General features: G+C 45.9%; 1 protein-coding gene across 4 annotated transcripts in view; it reads left to right on the top strand.

Moving 5' to 3' along the window:
* The window catches only part of LOC149339906 (protein disulfide-isomerase A5), a 47,783-nt gene extending 32,589 nt beyond the window's left edge, over positions 1-15,194 (top strand). For all 4 annotated transcript variants that reach the window (XM_089548588.1, XM_089548589.1, XM_089548591.1 and 1 more), the window contains 5 exons: positions 2,456-2,696; positions 4,551-4,618; positions 5,926-6,020; positions 8,301-8,440; positions 10,142-15,194. In XM_089548588.1, the coding sequence (XP_089404714.1) occupies positions 2,456-2,696; positions 4,551-4,618; positions 5,926-6,020; positions 8,301-8,406 (510 nt within the window). In that variant the 3' untranslated portion in view covers positions 8,407-8,440; positions 10,142-15,194. The remainder of the gene's footprint in view (positions 1-2,455; positions 2,697-4,550; positions 4,619-5,925; positions 6,021-8,300; positions 8,441-10,141) is intronic.
* Positions 15,195-20,605: the final 5,411 nt, after the last annotated feature.

The raw sequence follows: 20,605 nt of genomic DNA, 5'->3' as shown, positions 1-20,605 counted from the left end.
GGAGAAATTCTAGAGGCCCGTGTACTGTGCGATGTCAGTGCACGTTAAAGAACCCCAGGTGGTCGAAATTTCCGGAGCCCTCCACTACGGCGTCTCTCATAGCCTTAGTCGCTTTGGGACGTTAAACCCCATAAACCAAACCAAACCAAACCAAACCAAGGTTATCTGCCACCGTAATGCTTCCAAATGAAACTTTATTTGTGTGCCATAATGTGGTGTTATGTCCTGTTGTTCTTTGGTCATTATCACACTGCACATTTCAAACAGTCATTGTCTTGCAGTTTGTGGTGACTATCAACGTTCCGTTTGGAGAAACACTGCAGCAGTGAGCGAGCGGTGTCAGCGGATGGCATGAGTACATTTCTTGAGAGGCGTCACAAGTCGTCACAGCTCGCAATTCCAAGTGTTGCATTTTATGAGTGTAGTGATTTTTCTGGCTGCATCAAGGGGCGTTTGCTCTTATGCCAAAGGTACACAGTGCCTCATACTCTTGTTGCATGGGCAGTTTGAGCTTCCATTGAATTGAATGGCAGTCAGATGTATTTACGTGGTGCTTTCGTGGAGCCCAGGGGAAAAACTCACAAGACAGTTTGCTTTGGAACCGATTCGCTTCTACGCGGACCACAGTGCGTGACTGGCCGCGTCAGTCAGTGCATGGCAGCACGTGGGGACACGTCCATTCACATGTGGCGGCCCGTGGAGAAGCGAATTGTCATGGATTCGGCCCGAGTTCACCTTCCCATTTACATAATCATGCCATATGCTGCTCACTAACTGAGAGCACCTGTAATTTGCTTATTTTATTTTGAAACACTTACTCCATTTTTATTATCTCAAACTGCTTCAGGTGCGCAAGTTCTTTGTTCGAATCTAGTAACGCCATCCAGTGGCGATTTGAATGAACTGTCGCTGCCTTAGTAGAAGCAATGGCCTATTTGTCGACACACGTTGTTCACGAAGCAGTTGCCGTTTTTATACTTGCATAATATGTGCACCTTGGTTTATGAAGTGAAACTTTAACTCTTATATTTTACTCCTGCTGCTCCGGACCAGCAGCATGCATGCAGGTGCGCTCAAGGCAGGCTTGAGAGATTGGCACGGCCATGTCGCCTTGTGCAACTGTAAAAGGTGTGGGTGGCAAGGGGCAAGCACAACGGACCGATGCGTCGTTCGTAGATTGGTTTTGGTAAAAAAAAATCAAATTGCGTGCCATTTACCTGGCTCACTCACGCTAGTAGTAATTTTTCCGCCTTTGCTGGACGAACAGTTGTGAGAGGAAGCTTCCCGTAACCTCCATTGCGCACCAGTATTCGAAATTATCGAATCGTTTGCAGCTAGTCAGCTGGGCCACTCGCGAGGTTACTGTTATCGCCTTTTATCTCCTTTTATCTCCATTTGCCTCTGACTGCTGGCTTTCAGTTGTATTGTAGCGCATTTATTTCTCTGAGCTTCGCACACGCCGTCATGCCATCCTGCAGGGAACTGTGTAACAGGGGGCAGGAGGGAGCAGCAAGTCTTTAGCACAACTAGCCGTTAAATGTTCGTCAGGTCACTTCACAAGAAAACCAGGATACTGGAAAGTTGGCTCCTGCAGAACAAATTACGCTGCACAAACCCTAAAACACCGCATTCCTTCGATCTTAAACGCCTATTTGTCTGAAGATGTAGACATTTTAGCGCTGAATTCTACGCAGCTTAAGAATATTTTTCTTCAATAAAACGCAAACTGTATGTAACCGCTATTAATATTGTATAATTCATAGAGATGTTCTGTTGTTAGTCCTGAAATCTGATGTATTCCTTTTTCGCTAACCATGCTCAAATTCCATGTTCAATTAACCATGTTCAATTTACCTTCCTCAGATTTTTTTTTTTTTTTTAGTATCATGTTTTGTTGCCATGTATTGTTACAATAGGCATTTCTTCATTTAGTCGTGTCAAAACGACTGTTCTGATATGCTTTTTGTTGTTAAGTGTTTTGCTGTCACTCGCCACCTGTCGTTTTCATGTATGGGGGCGGGGACCAGTCAAGCTGCGGTTGCAGCTTTTAGCCCCGTCTCCCTCCATCTTTTTTTGATGGAAAATAAAGTTTATCTTATCTTATTTGGAGTCAACCTTTTTTTGGCCAGCGAGGGGTGCGACTTGGGGGTCGACGTACAGGCTTTAGTATATGGTATATATATATATAATGCGTGTTATTACAGTTTTAGTTTTTTAGGGCGTGCTCATGAAATCTGATAATACATTCACCCCCTTTTTGAAGCCTTAGTTTCAAGAAAAAAGTGTGCATATTGTGCGAGTAAATATGGTACCTTTGTTGATAGCCCATGTTATGCTTGTGAAGAGCCTGGCTTGGTAATTTTGTATGACTGATTCTTGTGTTATATTTTATACAACTGACCGTCAGCAGTACATGAGCAAGGTATGTGCCATGCTCTTGTAAATGTGTGTGCAGGCAGCAGATTTTGTCAACTTCATCCGGGACCAAAGTGGCACAACAGCTGCACCCGCCCCGCCTCCGCCGACTTCGACTCCACCGACGACTACGCCTCCACCGACACCAAAGCCGAAGGGGAAGCCCAAGTCATGGTGGGACGACTCACGTGGAGGTTCCCACGTTCAGTCGCTGAAGTCCGGGGATTTCCAGGCCTTCCTTGATGGCCAGGATTCTGTGTTGGTGATGTTTTATGCACCATGTAAGTAGCCCATTTCTGCTGTGTACGTTTCTCGACGTACAATTCCATCTTTGGAAAGGTTATGTAGTGTTGACATCGGGCAGGCAGTAGGAAGAGCCATTTATTCATGACCTGGAGAGTTTGTGTACAGAGGAGATATCTCGTGACCACAGGGTATGGACATTAAGGAAAAAAAACACTCAAAAGTAGATGATGCACAAGTATGCAGAGGCCAAAAATCTCAGTACAACTTAGTCATATGAAGCATGTAGAGTTGAGCCCACTTATAACGGCCGCAGTTATAATGAACACTCACTTATTACGAACAAAGGCGGATTTACCGTCAAAATGTGTGTTAGAGCAATGGCATCTCAGATGGAATGAACAAGTGTGGCCGCACAACTTGGCTACAGTGAAGAGGAGGTGCTGTAAACTGTGCTTTGGAGTATTAAAGTGAAGGTATTAAAGTGAAGTGAAGCAGAGAGCGACGAGCACCTCCAAACCCTCGTGAACCGACCTCTACCCCTTTCTAAATAAAGAACGCAATCTCCCAAAAAGCAAAAATAAATAAATTATGGACTGTATGGAATGGCGATGAAGCTTTTTGGCAGATGCAGCCATCGGAAACGCACGACTTGAAAGAAGCTGATGTAAAGTGCAGTAAGCTTCGAGTTAGTCCTTCAATGTCCAAGCATGGAAGACAGTGACCAGTGGCCGCCGTGTGTCCTCGCGAAGATTAACGAGGCACAGTGCTTTGGAAGCTGCGTGCTCGTGCGTACAACACAAAGGGACATTTTGACATTTTGATCGACAAGTGTGCCACTAGGCATAAATTAGTGACTTGTTTGCCGAGTGGCTTGAAAAAAAATTGTATCTTGTTTGTGCTCAACAACCGTGCGGCGCACGCGTGCTGCCTTTTCTGACTGCGGCAACCACGGTCTTTTGCCACCGAATGCAACGAGCCAGACCTACCACTTTACATCTGCATAATTCACATGCTCGAGATATTCTATGGGCATCCCGTCACTAGTGCATAATGAGAGCAACGATAGCAATTGACTGACAAGGGGCCGACGTCTCAGTTTGGGTGACTCAGTTCTCTGCCATGGATTAAGTTTGCTTAGGTAGAACTGACTGCGGCGTGCGTCAACAGTTGCTTCTGTAAGGCAGATTTTGTGATCCAAGGAACGATGAAGGATGCTGTCGAACACCTTCGTTAACGAGCGCATGTTTATTTGTGGCAACGTGCCTGCAGTGCACAGCTAGCCCAACCGCCTAGGATGACTTCGGTGTTGCACACGAGGACGCCGACATCAGAGGGCCATGCACTGATGAAAACAATAGTTCGTGAAGTACGAAAAAACTTCCATTGCCATGAACGTGCTGACAATGACGAAAAGGCCCACCTACCACCGACGACTGCCTTGGAGGCATCCAGTGTGATTAGTCATACATATCGCATCCCTAGAGCAGCATGTGGGTAGCAACGCTGTTGGTGAGAGGCATGTAACTGCCCTTCGGAGCTTGGAAAGCACCGCAACTGGGAATAGTTTGAATAAACACACGTGCATAACAGGTTTACACTGCCTGACTTTGTATTTTTGGTTGTCAGTGGGAAGTTCATTTAGTACAAATCTTGGATACAACAAACGCAATCTGCACAACTGTCAGGTTCGTTCTAAGTGGGCTAGACTCTATCTCTTCTTGAGTGTTGTGCAACGCAGTCGATGACAATAACTGCACTTTGAAGTAGAGTAGATAATATTAAGCTAGAAAAATTCTTTTGCAGGTTGCAGACTTCTTTGCTTTGTGACAAGTGCGCTTAACGAGTAGTGCCTTGGTTATGTTTCAGAAAAATTAATTTCATCATTGCAGGGTGCAAATTTAGCCAGGAGCTGAAGCCAGCTTTCGCCGAAGCTGCCTTGCGGCTGCACAGTGAGCAAGTAAGTGTGGGGAATGTGCTTCTGCTCTGTCCATTTGTTTCATAAACCAAGTGTGATGGTACTGTGAACACTGGAGATTTATTTTGGCTGAGTACATGCTGAGTGGAAAAAAAGATTACCATATTCGTTATCCTGGCCATTGAATTTGTTTTAGACACTTTGGGGCAGTCTTTGAGAATTTTTGTTGCAGTAGCTGGACAGGGGACTTTTTGCAGGTGAGCCGCATCGCTGTCAATGTCACCGTCGCTGCCGTGGTAATGTTGTTATCTCTTGTGCTTGGCTGTTACCCAACAGAAATATATTACACAGAAGAGTGCTGGCATTCTTCTGGCTGTGCCAACTGTGGACCTGGAAATGGGCCCTGTTGCTCGATTGTTTCAGACTTTTGTTCTAGAACCTTGCATTGCTATTATTGTTATAGGTGGTAATCATGTGATGTCGCAAGTGCCGTTTTGTCGGATGATGCATAGCTTCAGCAGTGCAGGTGAGAGCAGGCAGCAGATTAGACATGCACATGGCCTTTCACTGTGCTCAGCGTTTAACTAAGTAGCGACTGCTTAAACATTGGTGAATACTGCTTACACCAAGCAGTCCAAGTGAGGTCTGTTAGTTGTAAAGTAGCTGTTTGTTGTTGGCAAGCTGCTGAAATGCTCTAGCTTTATCTCATGCGCTGTTGCATTCTTGACGGGGTTAGCAGCAAAGCACACTTTGAAGAAATCACTGTTTTTTTGTTTTTTTTCTAATTTAAGAAGCTATGAAGACTTGGTACTATTATGACTGAGTTGCAAACCTGTACAGTAAAAGCTTGTTAATTTCAAACTTCAGGGGACCAGAAAAGATGTTCTAATTATTGAATGACCCCCCCAAAAAAATGTCAAGAACCTTTTGCATCACGGCAGGTTCATTTGGTGAAAGACTGGGCAATGGTTGTCTGATTAAAGCTGAGAACAGCGCGGCAATGGCAATTTTTCATGTTTCCATCAGTGAGTTGTTGTGTTCGGCTTTTACGTTCAATTATATTTATTTCTGAATTAGTGGGGGTTGAATTAATGATGTTTTGCTGTAAAAGTAGACTTCTCTTTACTGTTCTGTTGTTGAATTAACAATGTTTTTTCTGTAAAAGTAGACCTCTCTTTACTGTTCTGTTTTGCAATATTCCTCATTCACTTTTCTCTTGTGTGTCACTATAAGAATTTACCTAGCCCACTGATAATGAGCAGTAGCTGCTAGACCTGTGCGCTGTTTCTCAGGCAACTGGTGTTTTCCTTTGATATTTTTCTCTCTCCTTTTTCCCCCTTTCTCTCTAGGTGCTTGGGAAGCTGGCAGCAGTTGATGCAGCTGAAGAGAAAACCCTTGCTTCCAAGTGGAAAGTGAACAGTCTTCCAGCACTCAAGTATTTCAGGTAGTGCACTGTGCCGAATTCATTCCACATGCTGACAGGCTTGAGCCAAAAGCCACTTAACTTGCCTTTTAGTTTATTACAAACTCGGCTGAACGGGCTTCTTAGGTTGTTTTATGGTTTTTTTTTTTTCAACTAATTGGGCATCCTTTGGTTCCATTTTTTTTTTGGTGGTTCAGCATACATTTTATAATAGCAGCACTGTGCTGTTTTGAGCAGCGATGTCACCAGGAGTCAGGGGTCAAGGGTCATAATGTGAGGAGCCGTGGGGTGCTGCTGAGTCGGTGGCACCAAGGGAGGGGTAACAGGGGATCCGGTTGAAGAAGCAGAGATTAGAGGAGGTAAAAAGTGGTTCACGCGAAACATTTCGTCCAGTGCTCGGGAATTCTAGAGATGACACTGGTCAGCTGTCTCTTTGAATCAACCAGAATGAGTTGAAGTGATTGGCAGTTTGAGTTGTCCGTCTGCAAAAGCCGCGTGTATGCATAAAGCTTGCAGTAATGGCATAGTGCAAAATGCGATTGCAAGCCTTCCATCTTCCATACACGCATCGATGCAAGCTTCCACTGCTGCCGCAGTCATTCGGTGGAAGTGCGATCGGCCTCACATGCAACTAGCGAGAGTTTGGCAATGAACAAGTAATGAGACTAGGAAGACTTCACAGCCTACAAAACATGGTGCTGTATGCCTGTAGTTCTGCTGTAGGGTAGGCGAAGCTCGTTGTACTCTACACAGTGTGGGCTACACAGTTTTATTTTTATTTTGTTTTTTCCGCCCCCACTAATTTATGCAGGGCAGGCCAGGCTTAACAGGGATTAGTAAGTTGCAAATTTTTAATAAAGAAAGAAAACCATTACCGATGTTATGTGCTGACATTACCAGAAAACTCGTCTAATTTGGAGGCTGTAAAATAAAAAGAGAAAAGTGAGCATTTGAAACAATCTTTGAGCAGTTAATACACTGTTCAAAGGTGTTTAATGTTTTTGATTCATTGAACAGTTTTTGAAATGTGAGGTTAGATTTAGTTCGTGTTGGATTTACCTGAGCAGTGCACCCTTCTGGTTCAGGAACCTCCAAAGTAGGACTTCTGTTCTGTGGGATGTTGTGCTTGGACACACCTCGGACTTTCCTGGTCACGGTGATGGCACATTGTGAAAATTCAACCAGGACCACTCATTGCATGTTTTCTTTGTAATTTGCGCATGCACTTTTTTTCTTTAAATTAAGGCTTCAAAAAGTGGGTGTGCAGATTACGGGAAAGTTTGGTGAACACGACCTAAAAAACTCTACAGAGATCATAAAGTGTAATATATACAGTATAATACTGCAGCTCAAAGCAATAAATGTGCGACAATACAATTGCGAAGCCAGCAGTAAGGGTCAAATGTAGATTACAGGCGATAAAACGGTGCCCTCGCATACAGCCCGGCTGACTAGCAGCATGCCGAACAGCAGACTGTTCAGTAGTTTGGATTCTGGTGCATGCGCGACTGTTTGTCCCGGTAAATGGTGTGCAGATTGTGCCCTCACCATTCGTGCGTTTCACAGCAAAGTTTCCTTGTAAATCGTTTTGATGTTGGTAAGATTGGAAAGCACTCAGCAGTTCCCCCCACCCTGTCTCCTGTTGTGCTTTTCTTTTTGCATTTTTGGCCACAGTATGTCAACCCTAGCATTATTCTTATTAGTTTTTATTCACTTTTGCTGCTTTGTTTAATTTTTCTTTTTTTGCATTCAAAAAGCTTATAACACTCAGGGACATCATCTGCTGGGTCCATTGCAGTACCAAGTTCAAACTAGACACCCAGCCAATCAGAAAGGCAGCTGCTGAAAGTTGCCGCTGCATTTCGCCACCGTTGGCCTGAAACTGGACTTTCTGGAGCAGGTTATACTATTAAATATTAAGATTTCAGTGATCTCTGCGGGTGTTTAGGCATCACAGTGTCCCATAGTATAAAGAAGTGTACAATCTTTCGCAAAAATTCAGACCCCATTCTTCGTCAAAAGTAAGGAGCCCAAGGGGTTTGTTTGCAAGCCATGCAGTATGGCTTTTGTAACATCCAGGAAGTCCGAACTTTCGAAGGGTTGAGGCTCATATCCAAGAGATTTGGATGTTAGAGATGCATAACCAGGTATAAAACATGACTGCTTGGAGCCTTCTGCTTGGGGTCTAAACTTTTGCAAAAGATTGTACACTTCCTTCATTGTGCATGCTATGCTAAACCCCAGTAGTCACAGCTCCTGTATTTACTTTCATTGCTCTGTTTCTTCATTTTTTTTTTTAAGGCATGGAAAGTTTGTGGCTGACTACGACAAGCAAAAGAACACCGTTGAAGACCTGGTGGCATACCTGAAAAACCCACCGGCTGCGGCCAAGAAAGTGGAGTTATGAGGTCGATGTGCCTCACGTCACATACCATCTAAAGGTATGTTCCTGTTTTGGATTTATTCTGTATTATAGCCGCTGTTGAAGTTAAATCATATTCAAGCCACAGAGGAAGGGTAAGCACTCACAAGTGGGACAACTCCCCACTGTCTGGACTGAAGCAGGTTACGTCATACAAAGAGGCACAAATGAAAGTACCATCGCACCCAATATGCCTTGCAACACGCCTGGAGGGAACCAGCTGAGGATTTCACTTGATAGCAAAATAACGCACCCTTACACAGAGCACCTAACTGCACAAACATTCGATGTACTATGTTCTTTACATCAACAGCGGTGTGTATACATTTCCAGCAGTGCTGGGCTCACACTGCTTTAAAGGTGCACTGAAGAGGAATTTGAACTTGTCTTTTTGCCGCGGGAACTCGATCTACACGTTCCTAGCATTCTTAGAAACTGCGACTTATTGCCCTCTATAGCCGATTTCCCAAATTAAATCGAATTAACGGCCGGCTCCCGCCCTTTTTTTTTAATTCTGCCTCGTACGGTGGGCGGAGTCGACCAACGCGTGGAGTGCCTTTCACCCAGTCCCGTGGCGGCTTGCCGCTCTGCCATCGGCGGAGTAATACGTAGTAGTACGTAGTAGCAAATAGTCCGCGGGTATTTTTATTTCTGCGGGCTTATTTTGCGGCTATATTATCTGTGAATGAAACTATTTATTCATGGAAACCTAAAAAACAAAATAAAGCGAAAGCAAAGCCTCCACGGAGATGGCTGAAAGGAACTTCACGCGTTGGTCGACTCCGCCCATCGTACGAGGCAGAATTAAAAAAGGGCGGGAGCCGGACGTTAATTCGATTTAATTAGGGAAATCGGCCATGCAGGGCAATAGGTTTCAGTTTCTAAGAATGCTAGGAACGTGTAGATCGAGTTCCCGCGGCAAAAAGACAAGTTCAGAATCCTCTTCAGTGCACCTTTGAGAACTGACCTTCTGCCACAGCTCGTGTGTTGCAGCTCGTATTGAGCACGATAGTACCTGGTGGAATGGAGTCAAAGGAACCCTGGGGGAAAATTCAAGTTGACCTGTATTTTTAGATTACCAAGTTCTAATGATGGAGAATACATTCTCTAAAAATGGAGCTTTTAATAGCTAGAAAAGTTCAACGAACGAAATGCAGGTTTCGCAGCCGTGGGGTAAATTGAGTGGATGGAGACAACTGTCTTGGCTTGGAACCAGTCATGTGCAAGCAGCAGCTGACACCAGGAAGGACAGGCTACCCCATCCACTCACATCCTTCACAGCAACAGTGTTTACTGGGCTTCTAATCATAATGGTTTTTGGTCTAATGCAGACACTTTGCTAATGACCCCTGCTTGTGCTGCTGCTCCCATAACTAGGCACAAGATGGGAAGCTTCAACTCCATTCCTCCAGATGCCGATGTCATCACACTGGCTAGTACCTAGTCTGATCTAGTGCAAGGCTTCCTCTCCAATTTTTATTACGTTTTCATAAATTGAGAAGACAGAAAAGACATTTGGGTCACATGAGTTAATACATCAAAATATTGATGTCTATTTGTGGCTATATCTCAGGAGAGCTCTAGTTTCTTCTCTGATTTTAAATCTGTCATGTGGTATGTGTAAATGTGCTCTCACTTAGGGAGCATGCTGTAATCTTGCATCGTTTTTAATTTCCCTCAAGAGAGTGACATCTTTTTCTTTCTCCTATTTTTCCTTCAGCTCAAAACTTCTGCAGTGCTGCTGACTCCTGGTTATCATTTCGTCTATTGCCCGGCTACACGTGCAGAAGGTATTTTAATGGTTCTTTAATGGTTCTTACAAATTCAGCGGAGTCCAGGGGCACTCATCGCCCTGTGCATCAAATCCATTGGGGCTGTGTTCCTCGCATATTGATGTGCCCTGTGCCAAGGAATGTGACTGCAGCACTGTCTTTCTGAGGTTTCGAACGCGTTCCCTGCTGTTCCCTTTACCTTCTCTCTTAGCTGATTGAGCATCCCCTGTTTCTGCGTTAGCTGTGCGTACGTGCCTCACTGGCTTTCTTCTGCAGCTTGGAGCCAGTGCTAGAAAAAGTATTGTTGCATCTGAACACATCGTGTAACTGCTTTATGAGGTTGCTTTCTTGTGTTGTTTTTGTTTTCTTGTCTTTGCCAATGGCTGTTCATACCGAGCTTTATTGCTGCTTTAGTTTGGTGAAGGCAATCAAAAGAGTGTGGTATCACAGTAAGAGAGGCTGCAAACGCTGGCGCTGGAGATGGCGTCTTCCCTTCCGAAGTTCTTTGTCTTAAAGGGACACTGAGGAGAAATTGACGTTGGCTTGTATCGGCAGAATACCAGCTCCTGATTACAAAAACGCCACTCGTACTGACAACGCAGGTCTTGTAACGTAGAAAAGAGCAAGAACCAAAATGCAGGTATCGCTGCCACAGGCCAAACTCTCAAGTACAAGCGTGCTGATGTTATAGGACAAAACAGTGTTGCTAGAACCAATGGTGTTCGAGTGTTGCTAGAACCAATGGTTCTAGCAACACGAGAAGCCACCAATCACTGAGGCGCAGCCAATGCATGCGCAAATCTCCTTAATGTCGCCAGATGGCGCCACGATCCCGGCAGCTACGTGCGCTCCTGCAGCATCGGGACCAACCAGCGCCTGATCACCGGCGGTAGGCCGGCTCCCGGTATTCCGCTAACGGTAACAAGGTACACGGTATGCTAAAGGTGCCTATTTGCTAGAACTTCGTTGACGACTTCGAGAACGGGATCCATCGTAACGCTGGCAAAACGCCGGTGCAAACGTAAACGAAGCGACGGTAGCGACGGCCGCAATAGCCGATAGATGCCTTCAACGTGCGGCCGGCGGTAGCTTTCTTTTTGGCTGCTGCCAGGCCGCACTGCTGGCCGCCAGAAATCACGGAGTCTGCGTTACATCCTGTGCACGTCACGTTTCACGTCACTTAGTCCTGTGTCGTCATAAGAGAATCCCAAGTTTGATCAGAGCGGCGGGAAAAACTTTTTCAACTTCGAATCCAAATTTCTTAGAAATAAATGCATCTTTCGCTGCCGGCCAAGTGGCAACAAAGCCATGAAATGCCGAACTATCATTTTTTACTGTAAAAAAAAATATTAATAGTGCTCTCCTCACTGTCCCTTTAAAGAGTGTCGAGAGGCCACGTGCTCTGTGACACCTTTCACCGCTTGTTGTAGCAGTCCTTCGCAGTGATCTCTTCCTGCCTTACATTTGTTGGCAATCTTTGAATGGCAGCTGTTGTGGAGCAAGGGAAGGGCGGGCTCATTGCTGTGCGGAAGTCCCACAAAGGTGTGAGGAATGCCGCAGTCATAATTCCAAAGAGCAGAACTGTGCTGTATCACCTGTAACACTTGGTCTAGAGATGTGATTCTCTCTGTGGAATAAGCGTCCCAGAAGCCCATTTAGAGTGCACTTACACCTCGTCTCGCAACAGCAGTTTGAACCTTCAGGAAAGTCTTGACTTATTTTTGTGACTGAACATCGTCATTCGTCTATGCTTAAGATGAGTGTCCTGTGCTTGTTTCTTTGTTGTCATCTCCAGCGGCGTTGTTTACTCTGATGATTGTTTTGCTTAAAGCAGCACTTTGCAGCATCGTCCTTGCACTTGCACCAGAGTTTATCTAGCCGGGTGCTGGTAGGTGCAACCTGTTGGTGAGTGCTCCACAGCGCAAAACTAACCCTAACCCTACTGGTACTTGCTGCTGAGTAGCTGCGTGGTTGTTGATAATGTTCTCCCAGTATACGTGATGTGTGCAATCAGATGGAACGTGGTTTTAGCCCCTTTTTAGGTTTTTGTGTTTGTTTTGGTGCCCTGTTAGGCTGCAGGAGCTGGCTGTCCCAGGGCATTATGCAGACTAGCTATCTTGTCACTGCCTAATTTTGGCACAGCTGAGAGATCCTCCTCAGCTAGGATCTCGTGAGGCCTAAGTTTCTGTGTGTGTATGGATTGTGCCAGTAATTTGAGAAATTAGTGCCAACTATTATTCCTTACTTGTTCTTTGTTAAACGTCTTGTCATGCACTTGTGTAGGTAGTATATAGTGGGTGCTAGCAGCTCTATGCATACCATTTGTTCTAAGCGCAGACAAAGTAGCCAGCTTACTTCACGCATGTTGTCAATTCATTGGGTGCTGCTTCTGCAACCATGGCTTTGTTGTTAATTTGTGGCAGAAACATAGCACCAGGTCTTTTCCATGGTTCCTATATTTGCATTTGAGGTTGCATTCCAGCTGGTGGAACAACCCCCGATCAAATTTTCTTCCTTTTTTCTTGTCTGACTGTTGTGGTTTTGTTTTAGTACTCTGTTTAGCTTCGTACTGTAGGCGCGGATTAGATCACCAGTTTATTGCTTGTGTATGTAAACGGCAGCTTTAATTTGTGCAACAGTTGCGTTCAGCCGACCTTGTGTGTTGAGACAATCAAAATGCATCATCTTTGTCCCATTTTTCTTCAGCAAGGTTGTTCAACTTTTGTGGCCATTTTTTAGGAGCGAAGGGGGTTCCTTGCGTTGTGTACGTCGTAAATGCTTTTTTGGTGTTCCTCCAATGGGAGTTTTTGCCAAAATTCTCACTCACAAGCTGTCCTTTACTGGTTAACGATCACTGTCAGTCACGGTATAGGGTCCACACTGAAGGTAAACATGCGAGCTTGTGGCTGCACTCTTTATTGCCAGTGCGTTTGATGCTACCGCATATCGAAGCTCAGTGGCGCAGGCAAAAAGAGACCTGGAGGTGATGCTTTGTGTCATCTACCAGTTGGCTTCAATGTGCGGTGACATGTTCACACTAAGAGTAGACGACCCTGCACACTCGTGCGCACAAACTCACATTAACCGAGCTGATGTTTATATGTACAGTTCAACCTCGTTATAACGAAGTTGAAGGGCCCCGCGATTACTTCGTTATAGCCGTAGCTTCGCGATAGCCCGTGTTGACCGAGTTTCCAAGGGGAATCCCCATTTCTTCATTATATCCATTATTTCATTATAAACCGTTTCATTATAACGAGGTTCGACTGTAATATGGTTCTTTCACATGCATGAACGTTTGATTTTGCAGATGCAGTTTTTTTTTCTTTGTTTCTTCTGTCTAATTGTGCTGTTATGCATGGCCATAGGTGTCCAGTAATCGTCAGCCAGCCTTTATTTTTATACAGGAAGCCAGACCCATTGCTTTGTGCATGATACATCAAAATTTTCTCTTTGCATGAAATGCCTGGTGGTTTTTACTGGTTCTGCACTCCGCAGTGCTGATTGATATTCAACCGCTCCACTGCTTCATTTTTTATGAACAAAGCAGAAGCCACAATGTGATCCAGTGTCAACAGTTGTCAACATCCAGTGCATAAAGGAGCAGCTTGTGATGTGTAAAAACATCCTCACTGTCTTCCATGGTGATAATGTAGCACATTTTCCTCGTACCTTTCACTTCAACTCTATTAAACATAAGATAGTTTGAATCGCGTAAGGCTGTGAGCAAGACGTCATTATGTGTCCAGTAAAATGAGCAGGAAAAAAAGAAAAAAAAAACACAAAATTGCCACTTACTAGCTTTTCTTTGCCTGTTTGTACATGTGAGATTTCTACTCTTTGCCCTCAAAACTTCCTTGTTTCCATGTTACCCAAAAGGAGTACTCATTAGGGAACTGCTCATTGTTGTCTAGTGCCGGTGTAATGTCCTTTTGGACATGCCTTGTTGGATGGAGAGGTAGTGATGTGTCTTTATACGAGGTCTGCATGTGTAGGCCTTGTGACATGGTGCATGCAAAGTACGGCTTGTGTATAAGGCTGTAGTGATGTCAGAACCAGTGCCTTGTACGCACTCACTTGTGTGACGTAGGAATGCGCACCTATCAGGAAAAGTGAGGGAGGGCAACTTCTGGGCTCTTGTGAACAATCTGCATTTTTTGAATGACCGCAAATAATTGTTGCTCAGCCAGAACAACTGTGACTTGACTCTGTAGATTCTCTGTAGCAGTGTAAACCCTGAGACTGCATTAATAGTTGTAGTACATACTTGCATTATTCATGGATGATTTCCCCAGGTAATGTGTCAAACAAGGGGCTGAAGGCCTCTGAGCAAACAGTAGCCGCATTTATACATTCTTGCATATTGTCTTTCTGTGGTCAGTCTTTACTCCAGTTTTATTTTCTCATGTTGTTTATTTGGCTTTGCTTTCTGCGTGCGTGTGCTGAGCTATGTGAAAACACACTCAAGTTTTATTTCTAGTTGCTCTATGGCCCTTGTAATTGCAGCCATGAAGCCATTCCTAGCACAATAATTTGTCTTTGGTAATTCCATTTATTTTTACTGGATGGCAAGTAGTAGTAACAAAATATCAGAGTCTTGGCAAACTCTGCAAGTGTTTGTGCTGTAGTCATCTGCATGATTTGGTTGCACTGTAACCGGTCACAATTGTCACTCGCCATTTTTTCCCTATTTACAGGTGTACTGGTTCTGTGTGTACCTTGGAGATTATTTTGTTGAGGTGTTTGGCGGTTCAGTATGTTCCGTAATACCAAATATGTTGTCAGTTTACATGTGTGGTGCTTTTGCTTCTCAATCTCTTGCGCTGGGCTGTCAGTCTATGTTGTTATCTTTTGCTATTGGTATCGCAAGACGTGTTTTTATGGCCATTTGTTTAATGTGGTTTTTTGTTGGATGCATACACTGCTTGATGTACTGCTTTTTAAGTTCTCACTGTTTTGAACGATCAATTTCTTAATAAAGGTTACAAGTTTTCTACCTATCTTTGCACGTTCGCTTCTGCATCACGCTCCTTCTGACCTGAGGAAGGCCTTGTGGCTCCAAATCTCTATCTCCACTGCATGACAGACGCCTATGCAGAAGTTGGTGTGCGCACATTGTAAGTTCTCCCATCCCCACTGTCTTTTGCCTATCATATAATCATGATTTTGATTCTCAACGGTAAATCGTAAGGCGTGTGAGTGGGAGGGTCAAAAACAAATGAATACTTTGCAAGCAAAACTTTGGTTCACACTGTTCAGAGCATTACATCTTTCTGTACTCTGGTACTGCTTCCATTTGGGAGCCAGCTTTCAAGATTGGAAATTTAGATTTCAAGAAATTTATGCTGCACGAAACACTGAATCATGGGACACATCCGGAACACTCTGCAGCAAATGGGTGGCATGATACGATTTTTTCTGACGCACGATGCCGACAACTATGACGTTGACGGCTTTTCGACCGAACAAGCTGTATATGCTGTCGCGTAAAAGGGGATTTAGAGTCTTGCATTTTAATTTAAATGTAAAGGCTGCGATGACTTGGTCCCATGTATTCCAGCGCTCGTAGTTTGGAGTAGCTGAGGCAGTGACCACTATATATGGGGAACCTGGCTAGGGGCTCCACCCAGGCGCTTGAGGATGCCATAGGGCCTCCACCAAGAAATAAAAAAAATGACATTTTAATTTAGATGTAAAGGCTGCACTGATGTGATGTGTGGCTAAATTTCGTGCAGGGTTATATCTATGGCACTGCTTCCTCATAAAGGCAAAACAAATAAAAACAATGCACGGCAACAGCTTCACATACAGTGAGGGGTCTGTGCTGCATTATCAGGTAGTGTCCGCTTCTTTGGGTTCTGAAGGAAATAGCAAGTTTTATGTGGTCCGAAAAATTATTGGAGTGGCAGCCGCCACACCTGCCTCCCCTTGGCATCGTCACTGCCTTGGCCATCTAGTGAAAGGTTCGTGAGGAATAATGTCATAGATGATAGGAAGAGACCTATTTGGTGTATTTAGCCCGTACTCTAAACGCTGAAGCCGGTACAGCCTGCTTTGGAAGAGCGTGCGCCGCGGCGGGTGTTGCGGAAATAACTGCTTTGGTTGGCTTCCCTGAATGGGTTACGAGCACGCTGACGCCAACACTTAACTTCATGATAGTAGCGTCTTATGGAGAATGGGTGCGCTAGACCGAAGGTTAACGAAAAATAATTTTAAGAGGGCTCTCAAATGTTACGAAGACAGGAAACTTCAGCTTTTTTCCACTTCCTTTCACACCATGGGTGACGGCGTTGTATTTGATCGTTTCTTTGTTGGCGAAGATAGCAGACGGCGGGTTCAGAGGTACGTCGAAGTCCTTCGCTATCTGACACTTTTTAGCATTCATTGCAACTTTTTTTGATTTTACCTAAAATTGTCCTTCGCTTTCGCTTTGCACTGCTGCCACTGATCTTGACCTTTAGAAATCAGCGAAACATCGATACCGCCAAGCACATCATTGCCAGACGGTCAAACCATGGGACCATGCAGCAAACGCAAAAACTATACTGCACATGTGCTACACCTGAGAAGCACAGCATGCTCTCAGTGGGCCGTGCATAGCGAGGATGTTGGAGAATGGGTGAACTCCAATGACCTTAGCTAATCTCGAGGCATATATATGGCTCAGTGGGCTGCGTGCCCAAACTTTGGCAAAGCGAGTGCTCCAGCCTTATGTAAAATTATGTCTTGCTGACGCCAACACATCCTCCAGAAAAAAAATGCACCATGTATGCCCTGCTTATTCTTCCGAAGCCCTCCACTAGGGTCCCTCTCTCTCTTTTTCACTGCCGCCTCCCTTCACTCACAGCGCGGTTGAGGTGTCCACCGAGAAGTGAGACATATACTGCGCCATTTCCTTTTCTCAAAAACCACAACCAGTACTAGAAGCATGCTTTAGAGCTTGAAATTTTCTCTATGGGTTCCGTAGAGAAGATATAATAGTTTCTTTGGTTCATGCACGAGCCACCATGCATATGAATGTGTATGAAGTTATTCCTAATTTTCGCTAAGTAAGGCGTAACAAGAGCTTGATCGCCGAAGTGGGCTCTGTAATATTATGGCAATGACTGCATATCATCTTTGCCAAAAGTAGCCAGGCTGCATGCTTGGTTTTCAGTCGTACAGCGGAGCCCTTTGTCATTAAGCTCTAATATCTGTGGGGTAAGAGGAACCCTTGTGCCCACCTTTCAAGACCTTCTGATCTTTGGGGAAACCGTAAGGACTCCAATATACGAATGAGGAGCCAACCATGCAACCGGGTTACTTTTGGGAAAGAGTGCTAGGAAGAATGGGGAATGCTGTAGTAATAAAATTCAAAAATAAAAAGCGCATCGCAAGAATGATAAAGGTTTTTGCACATCTTTTAAAAACATGATTGAGCTTGAAATAAACGCCTCTCGAACGCCTTGAGATCATCTTACAAAATGAACATCGTTATAACGAAATCGAATGAGTCCCGCGATTTCTGTTGCTTCGTTTAGCGGTACCCGACTGTGGTCGCAACTGTAGCATGCCAATGGGCTTACCTGCCACTGTGTATACCGAGGGCAACATACTTGGCATTTAGTAGCCCTCAACCAGCGCACAAAGCACGCACCACTCAGCCGAATATACGCACACCAATCGAGTTTGTCAGCCTTGTCAACGCGCGCCCGTTACATCTGCGGCCCGCACGGTTTTCAGCGCGTAGGAGATGGTTCTTGGAAGAACAATGTTGCAGATGACAGAGAGAGACCTATTCAGAATATATAACTGGTTTTTCTAGGTTCTGAAGGCGATAGGGGCCGCTGTAAAAGAGGGCGCACGGTGACAATTTCATCCCGAGCACCCCTTTTGGTTGGCTTCGCAGCGCAGCTCACGAACCACTACGCTTCACCGCATGACAGCGATGTCTTGTGAAAAATGCGTGCGCCAGACCGAAGGCGTTGATGACTGCCGCCTCCTGGTCAATGGAAATTATTATTGCTTTAGCAATACTACTGTAGGTTTCGCCTCGTCGCGTAGCCCTGGTCGGTAGGGACGGATGACCTTGAACAGACGCTGCACCGAGCAGGTGGCGCGCCGTTGCTTCAGCCGCACTCCGCCAGATGGCAGCGCCATCGGCGCGCCGCGCGTATAAATGCGCGCTTGCCTTATTAAAGAGTATCTGTTCTCGCTTCGGCGAGCGCGGCTTCGGCCGCTTATCTGTTTTTTGAGCAGCGTCCGCTCCGGCGGACGCAGTTGTTGCTGCGACGCGCGTCTTTCCTTTCCTCTCTCTCCTTCCTCTGATCTTTTAACTCTCCTCTATCTGCACGTGGCAGCGGTGGTGGCTTGGCTCGAGCCAGTAGGCAGGCCCGTGCAATTTCCTTTTCATCCTTCTCTCAGTCACAACAACAACAACGAAGCGCGGCTACGGCCGCTTATCTGTTTTTTCAGCCAGCGTCCGCTTCGGCGGACGCGGTTGATGCTGCGACGCGCGTCTTTTCTTTCCCTTTTCTCTTTCCTCTGATCTTTTAACTCTCCTCTATCTGCACGTGGCAGCGATGGTGGCTCGGCTGGAGCCAGTTGGCAGGCTGGTGCACTTTCCTTTTCATCCTTCTCTCAGTCGCAACAACAACAACAATGCTTATGCGAAGCATACTAAAATAGCCCAACCCAGCTCCTCGAGCGCGGCGGTGTCGTTACCATTGACCTTTCGTGACCTCCATGTCATACCACGTGATGCGTGACGTCACAGCAGATGAAAAACGGGGGCCCAACGAGGTATTGGCCCAACTCGCGCCGGCGTCGTGACCAAGGATGACCACGTGGTGCGTGACGTCACAGCAGATGAGAAACGGGGGCCCAGCTCGCGCCGTCGCGCGAGGCGTCGCGACCAAGGAGGACCACGTGATGCGTGACGTAACGACATAGGAGAAACGGGGCCCCAACTCGCGCCGTCGCGCGAGGCGTCGCGACCAATGTGTTTCCTGCTTCTGCCGCTAGGTGCGCTGTAGTGAACACGTGATGCTGGAGCGGCGGTATACAAGGGGGTGCGCCTGCCTCTGCTAGGCGTACACGGGATAGAGATGCCTCCTGGAGACAGGGCTGCTCGTTGGAATGAGAAGCAAAAGTTGCGGCGTGCTACAGAGACTGATGAAGAGCGTGAAGAACGTCTAGCCAAGCGGCGTGCTCGATATGCAACTCGGCGACAATATGCTTCGCATCTGACTAGGCTTAACCTAAGCTAAGCCTCAGCCATTTTCTATGCAGTCCTCAACAACGACAACGTGCACAAAGCGACAACGTGCACAAGAGACTCCAGAACAGCATGAAGAATGTCTTGCAAAGCGTCGTGCTAAGGATGCAGCTCGACGACAACGTTCTACTTCGCAGTGGTTCCACGTCATCGGTCACCGATGAATCTCAACACCTGACTGCTCAGGAACGCCGCATTGCAGGCGAAGGCAACGCGCCGAAGCATCGCTAGAAGAACGCGCGCACCATTGCTAACGCAATTTACCCGGTTTAACCAGAGCTAAACCACTGCCAATTGTTTTGCGCTGTAGTTTTCCGCCGCTGGTCCTTCGAAGCCATTCGGGGGTCGATACCGTCAGGCACGCTGCCAAACGGTTTTAGCCATGCGACCGTGATGCGAAAACGAAAACTACGCTGTAGTACGTGCAACTGCCGGAACAGACCGCGCTGTCAGTGGGTCCTGTGCGGCGAGGCGATTGGAGAACGGGGGAACTACAGTGACCTTGGAAACTGCGGCTGATGCACAGCGGGCCCTGTTTACTGCGCACCGTGACGTCGTTCAGCGTGACGGACTCGTTCCCACTTTTCGGCGAAGGGAATGCCAGTGTCAAACCACGTGCCGAAGCTCACTAATCGTCCACACAAACGTCCATGCAAGCCCCGCTTGAAGCGGGATAAGTTTTCCACATGTTTTGTGTGGTGCTCGACAGAGCAGGTTACGTGCGGTGATTTAAATTCGCCCCATGGAATCGATATTAAAGAGTTGGACACCATTATAAATCGACACGCTCAACACAAAATGACGAATGAATTTCATTGGAGGGTCGTTATATCCCACTGTAGGGAAATTTTACTTCCAAGGGTAGTGGCTATTCCTTAATTATAGCTATTACTTCGTTATAAACAATTTCGTTATATCGAGGTTTGGTTGTATATGATTAATTTGCCGGCACATTAGCTGCCTATACTACCGCTTCAAAACGTTGCACGATGTTTTCGGTGAAAGTGGAATAGGAGTCTAAAAAAACCTCTTCGGGATACCTCTTAAACGTGAAGTTGGCGCTGGGCCAGGAGGGCCGCCTCGTCAACTCTATCCAGGTCCGCACCAAGAACTTACAAAGACAGAGGCCGTCACATGGCGCCAACTCCAGACGGAC

Source organism: Amblyomma mixtum, chromosome 6 (assembly GCF_055824585.1).
Source record: "Amblyomma mixtum isolate Tamu chromosome 6, ASM5582458v1, whole genome shotgun sequence".
Lineage (NCBI taxonomy): Eukaryota > Metazoa > Arthropoda > Arachnida > Ixodida > Ixodidae > Amblyomma > Amblyomma mixtum.
Note: the sequence above shows the minus strand (reverse complement) of the source record. Positions and strands in the feature narration are given on the sequence as shown.